At 54.8% G+C, this 12,332-nt stretch overlaps 1 protein-coding gene across 1 annotated transcript in view; it reads left to right on the plus strand.

Annotated features, from left to right (window-relative positions):
• The first annotated feature begins 878 nt into the window (after window positions 1-878).
• The window catches only part of LOC140399658 (voltage-dependent calcium channel gamma-6 subunit-like), an 86,285-nt gene continuing 74,831 nt past the window's right edge, over window positions 879-12,332 (plus strand). Inside the window, 2 exon segments of the mRNA XM_072489203.1 lie at window positions 879-1,117; window positions 1,120-1,237. Coding sequence (XP_072345304.1) covers window positions 998-1,117; window positions 1,120-1,237 — 238 coding nt within the window. The 5' untranslated portion in view covers window positions 879-997.

Consider the following 12,332-nt stretch of genomic DNA (forward strand, 5'->3'; position numbering starts at 1 on the left):
TAAATAGGACCTGCAGTGTGCTTTGAGGCAGCAACAGGTGCTGGAGGCTTCAGGCGTGCCTGCTCCACTCTGCACGGCTCCCTGCTTTCACACAGGGAGTGTCGCAAGGGATCTCTGTCCCGTCTGACGATCGGAGCGGTCTCGGAGTGGGGGGGCGGTGGGGAGGGGGCGTGTTCCTTGGAGAGAGGGGGGGTGTCGCGGGAGGGGGGGGAAACGGTGAGGCAGGGGCAGATCTCCGAGGGATAGGTGGGGGAATTAGCGGGGAAGGGGGGCGAGGCTGGTCCGTCTGAGTCGACTAGGCCGAGAGGCCTGAGCGAGGCCCAGCGAACGGGTTTTGCTTGACGAGAGCGTGTGTGTGTGCGCGTGTGTGGGGGCCAGAGTCGACTAGGCCCAGAGGCCTGGATAAGGCCCAGCGAACGGGTTTTGGTTGACGAGAGTGTGCGTGTGTGTGTGGGGAGACCAGAGCTGACTAGGCCGAGAGGCCAGGGGAAGGCTAAGGGTGCCGGGTCTGGTTGACGAGTGTGTGTGTGTGTGTGTGTGTGTGGGAGGGGGAGGGGGGAGGCGGGGGGGGACGGCAGAGTTGACTAGGCCAGAGGCCTGGATAAGGCCCAGCGAACGGGTTTTGGTTGACGAGTTTGTGTGTGTGTGTGTGTGTGTGGGGAGACCAGAGTCGACTAGGCCCAGAGGCCTGGATAAGGCCCAGCGAACGGGTTTGGTTGACGAGAGTGTGTGTGTGTGTGTGTGTGTGGGAGACCAGAGTCGACTAGGCCCAGAGGCCTGGATAAGGCCTAGCGAACGGGTTTTGGTTGACGAGTTTGTGTGTGTGTGTGTGTGTGTGGTGGGTGGGGGGGGGAGGGGGGGGGGGGAGGGGGGGGAGGTCGGTAACGGGGGGAGCCACGGAGCGGGGCCGGGGACAAGCCGGGATGTGGTCCAACTTCTTCGCCCGGGAGGAGGACGGACGCCCCCGGGGGCGAGGGCCGGGCGCCAGTCGGGGGCCATGTCCGACAGCAAAGAGGGCAGCATCAAGCTGACCTTCTTCGTGGCCCTGGTGGGCCTGACGCTGATGGTGCTGGCCGTGGGCACCGACTTCTGGGCCGAGCTGAACGGCCGGGCCGACCCAGCAACGCCACCTGCCTGGCGGCCTACTTCGGGGTGTGGAGGCACTGCCTGAGGACCATCGAGACCCTGGACGTCGAGCCCGGCAGAGAGAGCTGCGGCCCCGTGGAGCTGCCCGGAGGTGAGGGGGGGGGGGGGGGGGAAGCGGGTGAGGGAGGGGGAGGGGGAGGGAGGGAGGGGGCAGGTGAGGGAGGGAGAAGGGGAGGGGGTTGAGGGAGGGAGGGGGAGGGAGGGGAAGCGGGTGAGGGAGGGGGAGGGGGAGGGAGGGAGGGGGCGGGTGAGGGAGGGAGAAGGGGAGGGGGTTGAGGGAGGGAGGGGGAGGGGGAGGGGGAAGGAGGGAGGGGAAGCGGGTGAGGGACGGAGAAGGGGAGGGGTTGAGGGAGGGAGGGGGAGGGAGGGGAAGCGGGTGAGGGAGGGGGAGGGGGAGGGAGGGGGATGGGAGGGGGCGGGTTAGGGAGGGAGGGGGAGGGACGGGGAGGGAGGGAGGGGGCGGGTGAGGGAGGGAGAAGGGGAGGGGGTTGAGGAGGGGGAGGGAGGGGGAGGGGGAGGGGGAAGGGAGGGGAAGCGGGCGAGGGGGGAGGGGGCGGGTTGAGGGAGGGAGGGGAGGGGGAGGGAGGGGAAGCGGGTGAGGGAGGGGGAGGGGGAGGGAGGGGGAGGGAGGGGAAGTGGGTGGGTGGGGAGGGTGAGGGAGGGTAGGAGTGGAGTGGAGAGGGGAGGGGCTGAACAGGAACAAGGTCCATCGGACTCCAACCCCCACCCTCCAGCCCCAAACCCAGAGACAGAGCAGAATGGACAATAAATCCTCTCTCTCCGTCTCTGTCTCTCTGTCTCTCTCTCCGTCTCTGTCTCTCTGTCTCTCTCTCGCTCTCTGTCTCTCTCTCTCTCTCTCTGTCTCTCTGTTTCTCTCTCTCTGTCTCTCTCTCTGTCTCTCTGTCTCTCTCTCTCTCTGTCTCTCTGTTTCTCTCTCTCTGTCTCTCTCTCTGTCTCTCTCTCTCTCTCTCTGTCTCTCTCTCTCTCTGCCTCTCTCTCTTTCTCTCTCTCTCTGTCTCTCTGTTTCTGTCCTTCTCTCTCTCTGTCTCTCTCTCTTTCTCTGTCTCTCTCTCTTTCTCTGTCTCTCTCTCTCTGCCTCTCAGTCATTCTCTGCTGACAATCCGGCTCCCCTCCCCCGGTGCCAGTACTGAGGGAGCGCTGCACTGTCGGAGGGAGATGTATATACTCTAGGATTTGAGCTCCATAATCCAGGCCCACACTCCGCCCGGTGCCAGTACTGAGGGAGCGCCGCACTGTCGGAGGTAGATGTCTATACTCTAGGATTTGAGCTCCATATTCCAGGCCGACACTCCCCCCGGTGCCAGTACTGAGGGAGCGCTGCACTGTCGGAGGGAGATGTCGAAACTCTAGGATTTGAGCTCCATAATCCAGGCCCACACTCCCCCCGGTGCCAGTACTGAGGGAGCGCCGCACTGTCGGAGGGAGATGTCTATACTCTAGGATTTGAGCTCCATAATCCAGGCCGGCACTCCCCCGGTGCCAGTACTGAGGGAGCGCCGCACTGTCGGAGGGAGATGTCTATACTCTAGGATTTGAGCTCCATAATCCAGGCCCACACTCCCCCCGGTGCCAGTACTGAGGGAGCGCTGCACTGTCGGGGGTAGATGTATATACTCTAGGATTTGAGCTCCATAATCCAGGCCGACACTCCCCCCGGAGCCAGTACTGAGGGAGCGCTGCACTGTCGGAGGTAGATGTCTATACTCGAGGATTTGAGCGCTATAATCCAGGCCCACACTCCCCCCGGTGCCAGTACTGAGGGAGCGCTGCACTGTCGGGGGTAGATGTATATACTCTAGGATTAGAGCGCTATAATCCAGGCCCACACTCCCCCCCGGTGCCAGTATTGAGGGAGCGCTGCACTGTCGGAGGTAGATGTCTATACTCTAGGATTTGAGCGCTATAATCCAGGCCCACACTCCCCCCGGTGCCAGTACTGAGGGAGCGCTGCACTGTCGGAGGTAGATGTCTATACTCTAGGATTTGAGCGCTATAATCCAGGCCCACACTCCCCCCGGTGCCAGTACTGAGGGAGCGCTGCACTGTCGGAGGTACATCTCTATACTCTAGGATTTGAGCGCTATAATCCAGGCCGACACTCCCCCCGGTGCCAGTACTGAGGGAGCGCTGCACTGTCAGAGGGAGATGTCTATACTCTAGGATTTGAGTGCTATAATCCAGGCCCACACTCCCCCCGGTGCCAGTACTGAGGGAGCGCTGCACTGTCGGAGGGAGATGTATATACTCTAGGATTTGAGCGCTATAATCCAGGCCGACACTCCCCCCGGTGCCAGTACTGAGGGAGCGCTGCACTGTCGGAGGGAGATGACTATACTCTAGGATTTGAGCTTCATAATCTAGGCCGACACTCCCCCCGGTGCCAGTACTGAGGGAGCGCCGCACTGTCGGAGGTAGATGTCTATACTCCAGGATTTGAGCTCCATAATCCAGGCGCACACTCCCCCCGCCCCGCCCCCCACCCCCCCATCCCCAGGGAGACAGGGATAGTGGAACTGTTTTGCGTGCGAATCTGGGATCTGATCTGAGCAGACCGTGCTAATGAACACTAAGTCTCAGATATGTGTGGATTGTAAAGCCTTGACAGCTGCTTAGAGGGCGGGCGCCCATTCAAGTCTGTACTGTGTAGGCCGAAGCCTGACGGGGCAGAGCGCTCACACCCCTGGGCACAGAAGGGAGGGAGTGCCCCGCATCGCCCCCAAGTGCCGGGCTCAACGACACGGCTGTCCGGAGGCGGGAGAGAGGCGGCAAGGGGCAGGCAGGCCTCAGGCCTAGGCCCCGGCTGTGTTCGCTGATCACCCCTGCCCTTCCCACCCCTCCCACTCGCTGCCCCTGCTAAACCGAGATTGAATTGCAATTTTAGCGAGAATCTGACACTCAAAATAAACCCTGGACCCACCTCGCAGCCTGTGGCTGTACTGTCAGCCCACACGTGTTGCTGTCAATCTAGAGGGAACTTTACTCTGTACCTCACCCCGTGCTGTACCTGTCCTGGGAGTGTTTGTTGGGGACAGTGTAGAGGTAGCTTTACTCTGTATCTAACCCCGTGCTGTACCTGTCCTGGGAGTGTTTGATGGAGACAGTGTAGAGGGAACTTTACTCTGTATCTAACCCTGTGCTGTACCTGTCCTGGGAGTGTTTGGTGGGGACAGTGTAGAGGGAGCTTTACTCTGTATCTAACCCCGTGCTGTACCTGTCCTGGGAGTGTTTGATTAGGACAGTGTAGAGGGAGCTTTACTCTGTGTCTAACCCCGTGCTGTACCTGTCCTGGGAGTGTTTGATGGGGACAGTGTAGAGGGAGCTTTACTCTGTATCTAACCCCGTGCTGTACCTGTCCTGGGAGTGTTTGATGGGGAAAGTGTAGAGGGAGCTTTACTCTGTATCTAGCCCCTTGCTGTACCTGTCCTGGGAGTGTTTGATGGGGACAGTGTAGAGGGAGCTTTACTCTGTATCTAACCCCGTGCTGTACCTGTCCTGGGAGTGTTTGATGGGGAGAGTGTAGAGGGAGCTTTACACTGTATCTAACCCCGTGCTGTACCTGTCCTGGGAGTGTTTGATGGGGACAGTGTAGAGGGAGCTTTACTCTGTATCTAACCCCGTGCTGTACCTGTCCTGGGAGTGTTTGATTAGGACAGTGTAGAGGGAGCTTTACTCTGTGTCTAACCCCGTGCTGTACCTGTCCTGGGAGTGTTTGATGGGGACAGTGTAGAGGGAGCTTTACTCTGTATCTAACCCCGTGCTGTACCTGTCCTGGGTGTGTTAGATGAGGACAGTGTAGAGGGAGATTTACGCTGTATCTAACGCCGTGCTGTATCTGTCCTGGGAGTGTTTGATGGGGACAGTGGAGAGGGAGCTTTACTCTGTATCTAACCCCGTGCTGTACCTGTCCTGGGAGTCTTTGATGGGGACACTGTAGTGGGAGCTTTACTCTGTATCAAACCCCTTGCTGTACCTGTCCTGAGATTGTTTGACGGGGTACAATGTAGAGGGACCTTTACTCTGTATCTAACCCCGTGCTGTACCTGTCCTGGGAGTGTTTGATGGGGCAGTGTAGAGGGAGCTTTACTCTGTATCTAATCCCGTGGTGTACCTGTCCTGGGAGTGTTCGATGGGGACAGTGGAGAGGAAGCTTTACTCTGTATCTAACCCCGTGCTGTACCTGTCCTGGGAGTGTTTGATGGGGCAGTGTAGAGGGAGCTTTACTCTGTATCTAATCCCGTGCTGTACCTGCACTGGGAGTGTTTGATTGGGACAGTGTAGAGGGAGCTTTACTCTGTATCTAACCCCGTGCTGTACCTGTCCTGGGAGTGTTTGATGGGGACAGTGTAGAGGGAGCTTTACTCTGTATCTAACCCCGTGCTGTACCTGTCCTGGGAGTGTTTGATGGGGACAGTGTAGAGGGAACTTTACTCTGTATCTAACCCCGTGCTGTACCTGTCCTGGGAGTGTTTGATGGGGACAATGTAGAGGGAGCATTACTCTGTATCTAATCCTGTGCTGTAACTCTCCTGGGAGTGTTTGATGATGACAGTGTAGAGGGAGCTTTACTCTGTATCTAACCCCGTGCTGTACCTGTCCTGGGAGTGTTTGATGGGGAGAGTGTAAACGGTGCTTTACTCTGCATCTAACCCCGTGCTGTACCTGTGCTGGGAGTGTTTGATTGGGACAGTGTAGAGGGAGCTTTACTCTGTATCTAATCCCAAGCTGTACCTGTCCTGGGAGTGTCTGGTGGGGACAGTGTCGAGCGAGCTTTACTCTCTATCTAAACCCGTGCTGTACCTGTCCTGGGAGTGTTTGATTGGGACAGTGTAGAGGGAGCTTTACTCTGTATCTTACCCCGTGCTGTACCTTTACTGGGAGATTTTGATGGGGACAGTGTAGACGGAGCTTTGCTCTGTATCTAACCCCGTGCTGTACCTGTCCTTGGAGTGTTTGATGGGGCAGTGTAGAAGAAGCATTACTCTGTATCTAACTCCGTGGTGTACCTGTCCTGGGAGTGTTCGATGGGGACAGTGGAGAGGGAGCTTTACTCTGTATCTAACCCCGTGCTGTACCTGCCCTGGCAGTGTTTGATGGGGCAGTGTAGAGGGAGCTTTACTCTGTATCTAATCCCGTGCTGTACCTGTACTGGGAGTGTTTGATTGGGACAGTGTAGAGGGAGCTTTCATCTGTATCTAACCCCGTGCTGTACCTGTCCTGGGAGATTTTTATGGGGACAGTGTAGACGGAGATTTGCTCTGTTTCTAACCCCGTGATGTACCTGTCCTAGGAGTGTTTGATGGGGACAGTTTAGTGGTAGCTTTACTCTGTATCTAACCCCGTGCTGTACCTGTCCTGGGAGTGTTTGATGGGGATAGTGTAGAGGGAGCTTTACTCTGTATCTAACTTTGTGCTGTACCTGTCCTGGGAGTGTTTGATGGGGACAGTGTAGAGGGAGCTTTACTCTGTATCTAATCCCTTGCTGTACCTGTCCTGGGAGTGTTTGATGGGGACAGTGTAGAAGGAACCTTACTCTGTATCTAGCCCCGTGCTGTACCTGTCCTGGGAGTGTTGGATGTGGACAGTGTAGAGGGAGCTTTACTCTGTATCTAACCACGTGCTGTACCTGTCCTGGGAGTGTTTGATGGGAACTGTGTAGAGGGAGCTTTACTCTGTATCTAACCCCGTGCTGTACCTGTCCAGGGAGTGTTTGATGGTGACAGTGTAGAGGGAGCTTTACTCTGTATCTAACCCCGTGCTATACCTGTCCTGGGAATGTTTCATGGGGACAGTGTAGAGGGAGTTTATTCTGTGTCAATCCATGTGCTGTCCCTGTCCTGGGAGTGTTTGATGGGGACAGTGTAGAGGGAGGTTTACTCTGTATCTAACCCCGTGCTGTACCTGTCCTGGGTGTGTTTGATGGGCACAGTGTAGAGGGAGGTTTACTCTGTATCTAACCCCGTGCTGTACCTGTCTTGGGAGTGTTTGATGGGGACAGTGTAGAGGGAGCTTTACTCTGTATCTAACCCTGTGCTGTACCTGTCCTGGGAGTGTTTGATGGGGACAGTGTGGAGGGAGCTTTACTCTGTATCTAACCCCGTGCTGTACCTGTCCTGGGAGTGTTTGATGGGGACAGTGTAGAGGGAGCTGTACTCTGTATCTAACCCCGCGCTGTACCTGTTCTGGGAGTGTTTGATGGGGTCTGTGTAGAGGGAGCTTTACTCTCTATCTAACCCCGTGCTGTACCTGTCCTGGGAGTGTTTGATGGGGACAGTGTAGAGGGAGCTTTACTCTGTATCTTACCCCGTGCTGTACCTGTCCTGGGAGTGTTTGATGGGGACAGTGTAGAGGGAGCTTTACTCTGTATCTAACCCCGTGCTGTCCCTGTCCTGGGAGTGTTTGATGGGGACAGTGTAGAGGGAGGTTTACTCTGTATCTAACCCCGTGCTGTACCTGTCCTGGGTGTGTTTGATGGGCACAGTGTAGAGGGAGGTTTACTCTGTATCTAACCCCGTGCTGTACCTGTCTTGGGAGTGTTTGATGGGGACAGTGTAGAGGGAGCTTTACTCTGTATCTAACCCTGTGCTGTACCTGTCCTGGGAGTGTTTGATGGGGACAGTGTGGAGGGAGCTTTACTCTGTATCTAACCCCGTGCTGTACCTGTCCTGGGAGTGTTTGATGGGGACAGTGTAGAGGGAGCTGTACTCTGTATCTAACCCCGCGCTGTACCTGTTCTGGGAGTGTTTGATGGGGTCTGTGTAGAGGGAGCTTTACTCTCTATCTAACCCCGTGCTGTACCTGTCCTGGGAGTGTTTGATGGGGACAGTGTAGAGGGAGCTTTACTCTGTATCTTACCCCGTGCTGTACCTGTCCTGGGAGTGTTTGATGGGGACAGTGTAGAGGGAGCTTTACTCTGTATCTAACCCCGTGCTGTACCTGTCCTGGGAGTGTTTGATGGGGACAGTGTAGAGGGAGCTTTACTCTGTATCTAACCCCGTGCTGTACCTGTCCTGGGAGTGTGTGATGGGGGAGAGTGTAGAGGTAGCTTTACTCTGTATCTCACCCCGTGCTGTACCTGTCCTGGGAGTGTTTGATCGGGACAGTGTAGAGGGAGCTTTACTCTGTATCTAACCCCGTGCTGTACCTGTCCTGGGTGTGTTAGATGAGGACAGTGTAGAGGGAGATTTACGCTGTATCTAACGCCGTGCTGTATCTGTCCTGGGAGTGTTTGATGGGGACAGTGGAGAGGGAGCTTTACTCTGTATCTAACCCCGTGCTGTACCTGTCCTGGGAGTCTTTGATGGGGACACTGTAGTGGGAGCTTTACTCTGTATCAAACCCCTTGCTGTACCTGTCCTGAGATTGTTTGACGGGGTACAATGTAGAGGGACCTTTACTCTGTATCTAACCCCGTGCTGTACCTGTCCTGGGAGTGTTTGATGGGGCAGTGTAGAGGGAGCTTTACTCTGTATCTAATCCCGTGGTGTACCTGTCCTGGGAGTGTTCGATGGGGACAGTGGAGAGGAAGCTTTACTCTGTATCTAACCCCGTGCTGTACCTGTCCTGGGAGTGTTTGATGGGGCAGTGTAGAGGGAGCTTTACTCTGTATCTAATCCCGTGCTGTACCTGCACTGGGAGTGTTTGATTGGGACAGTGTAGAGGGAGCTTTACTCTGTATCTAACCCCGTGCTGTACCTGTCCTGGGAGTGTTTGATGGGGACAGTGTAGAGGGAGCTTTACTCTGTATCTAACCCCGTGCTGTACCTGTCCTGGGAGTGTTTGATGGGGACAGTGTAGAGGGAACTTTACTCTGTATCTAACCCCGTGCTGTACCTGTCCTGGGAGTGTTTGATGGGGACAATGTAGAGGGAGCATTACTCTGTATCTAATCCTGTGCTGTAACTCTCCTGGGAGTGTTTGATGATGACAGTGTAGAGGGAGCTTTACTCTGTATCTAACCCCGTGCTGTACCTGTCCTGGGAGTGTTTGATGGGGAGAGTGTAAACGGTGCTTTACTCTGCATCTAACCCCGTGCTGTACCTGTGCTGGGAGTGTTTGATTGGGACAGTGTAGAGGGAGCTTTACTCTGTATCTAATCCCAAGCTGTACCTGTCCTGGGAGTGTCTGGTGGGGACAGTGTCGAGCGAGCTTTACTCTCTATCTAAACCCGTGCTGTACCTGTCCTGGGAGTGTTTGATTGGGACAGTGTAGAGGGAGCTTTACTCTGTATCTTACCCCGTGCTGTACCTTTACTGGGAGATTTTGATGGGGACAGTGTAGACGGAGCTTTGCTCTGTATCTAACCCCGTGCTGTACCTGTCCTTGGAGTGTTTGATGGGGCAGTGTAGAAGAAGCATTACTCTGTATCTAACTCCGTGGTGTACCTGTCCTGGGAGTGTTCGATGGGGACAGTGGAGAGGGAGCTTTACTCTGTATCTAACCCCGTGCTGTACCTGCCCTGGCAGTGTTTGATGGGGCAGTGTAGAGGGAGCTTTACTCTGTATCTAATCCCGTGCTGTACCTGTACTGGGAGTGTTTGATTGGGACAGTGTAGAGGGAGCTTTCATCTGTATCTAACCCCGTGCTGTACCTGTCCTGGGAGATTTTTATGGGGACAGTGTAGACGGAGATTTGCTCTGTTTCTAACCCCGTGATGTACCTGTCCTAGGAGTGTTTGATGGGGACAGTTTAGTGGTAGCTTTACTCTGTATCTAACCCCGTGCTGTACCTGTCCTGGGAGTGTTTGATGGGGATAGTGTAGAGGGAGCTTTACTCTGTATCTAACTTTGTGCTGTACCTGTCCTGGGAGTGTTTGATGGGGACAGTGTAGAGGGAGCTTTACTCTGTATCTAATCCCTTGCTGTACCTGTCCTGGGAGTGTTTGATGGGGACAGTGTAGAAGGAACCTTACTCTGTATCTAGCCCCGTGCTGTACCTGTCCTGGGAGTGTTTGATGGGGGCAGTGTAGAGCGAGCTGTACTCTGTATCTATCCCCGTGCTGTACCTGTCCTGGGAGTGTTTGATGGGAACTGTGTAGAGGGAGCTTTACTCTGTATCTAACCCCGTGCTGTACCTGTCCTGGGAGTGTTTGATGGGGACAGTGTAGAGGGAGCTTTACTCTGTATCTATCCCCGTGCTGTACCTGTCCTGGGAGTGTTTGATGGGGACAGTGTAGAGGGAGCTTTACTCTGTATCTAACCCCGTGCTGTACCTGTCCTGGGAGTGTTTGATGGGGACAGTGTAGAGAGAGCGTTACTCTGTATCTAACCCCGTGCTGTACCTGTCCTGGGAGTGTTTGATGGTGACAGTGTAGAGGGAGCTTTACTCTGTATCTAACCTCGTGCTATACCTGTCCTGGGAATGTTTCATGGGGACAGTGTAGAGGGAGTTTATTCTGTGTCAATCCATGTGCTGTCCCTGTCCTGGGAGTGTTTGATGGGGACAGTGTAGAGGGAGCTTTACTCTGTATCTAACCCCGTGCTATACCTGTCCTGGGAATGTTTCATGGGGACAGTGTAGAGGGAGTTTATTCTGTGTCAATCCATGTGCTGTCCCTGTCCTGGGAGTGTTTGATGGGGACAGTGTAGAGGGAGGTTTACTCTGTATCTAACCCCGTGCTGTACCTGTCCTGGGTGTGTTTGATGGGCACAGTGTAGAGGGAGGTTTACTCTGTATCTAACCCCGTGCTGTACCTGTCTTGGGAGTGTTTGATGGGGACAGTGTAGAGGGAGCTTTACTCTGTATCTAACCCTGTGCTGTACCTGTCCTGGGAGTGTTTGATGGGGACAGTGTGGAGGGAGCTTTACTCTGTATCTAACCCCGTGCTGTACCTGTCCTGGGAGTGTTTGATGGGGACAGTGTAGAGGGAGCTGTACTCTGTATCTAACCCCGCGCTGTACCTGTTCTGGGAGTGTTTGATGGGGTCTGTGTAGAGGGAGCTTTACTCTCTATCTAACCCCGTGCTGTACCTGTCCTGGGAGTGTTTGATGGGGACAGTGTAGAGGGAGCTTTACTCTGTATCTTACCCCGTGCTGTACCTGTCCTGGGAGTGTTTGATGGGGACAGTGTAGAGGGAGCTTTACTCTGTATCTAACCCCGTGCTGTACCTGTCCTGGGAGTGTTTGATGGGGACAGTGTAGAGGGAGCTTTACTCTGTATCTAACCCCGTGCTGTACCTGTCCTGGGAGTGTGTGATGGGGGAGAGTGTAGAGGTAGCTTTACTCTGTATCTCACCCCGTGCTGTACCTGTCCTGGGAGTGTTTGATCGGGACAGTGTAGAGGGACCTTTACTCTGTATCTAACCCCGTGCTGTACCTGTCCTGAGAGTGTTTGATGGGGACAGTGTAGAGGGAGCTTTACTCTGTATCTTACCCCGTGCTGTACCTGTCCTGGGAGTATTTGATGGGGAAAGTGTAGAGGGAGCTTTACTCTGTCTCTAACCCCGTGCTGTACCTGTCCTGGGAGTGTTTGATGGGGGCAGTGTAGAGGGAGATTTACTCTGTATCTAACCCCGTGCTGTACCTGTCCTGGGAGTGTTTGATGGGGACAGTGTAGAGGGAGCTTTACTCTGTATCTAACCCCGTGCTGTACCTGTCCTGGGAGTGTTTGATGGAGACAGTGTAGAGGGAGCTTTACTCTGTATCTAACCCCGTGCTGTACCTGTCCTGGGAGTGTTTGATGGGGACAGTGTAGAGGGAGCTTTACTCTGTCTCTAACCCCGTGCTGTACCTGTCCTGGGAGTGTTTGATGGGGACAGTGTAGAGGGAGCTTTACTCTGTATCTAACCCCGTGCTGTACCTGTCCTGGGAGTGTTTGATGGGGACAGTGTAGAGGGAGCTTTACTCTGTATCTAACCGCGTGCTGCACCTGTCCTGGGAGTGTTTGATGGGGACAGTGTAGAGGCAGCTTTACTCTGTATCTAACCGCGTGCTCCACCTGTCCTGGGAGTGTTTGATGGGGACAGTGTAGAGGGAGCTTTACTCTGTATCTAACCCCGTGCTGTATCTGTCCTGGGAGTGTTTGATTGGGACATTGTAGAGGGAGCTTTACTCTGTATCTAACTCCGTGCTGTACCTGTCCTGGGAGTGTTTGATGGGGACAGTGTAGAGGGAGCTTTAATCTGTATCTAACCCTGTGCTGTGCCTGTCCTGGGAGTGTTTCATGGGGAC

The sequence above is a fragment of the Scyliorhinus torazame genome, chromosome 23 (genome assembly GCF_047496885.1).
Source record: "Scyliorhinus torazame isolate Kashiwa2021f chromosome 23, sScyTor2.1, whole genome shotgun sequence".
Taxonomy (NCBI): Eukaryota; Metazoa; Chordata; class Chondrichthyes; order Carcharhiniformes; family Scyliorhinidae; genus Scyliorhinus; species Scyliorhinus torazame.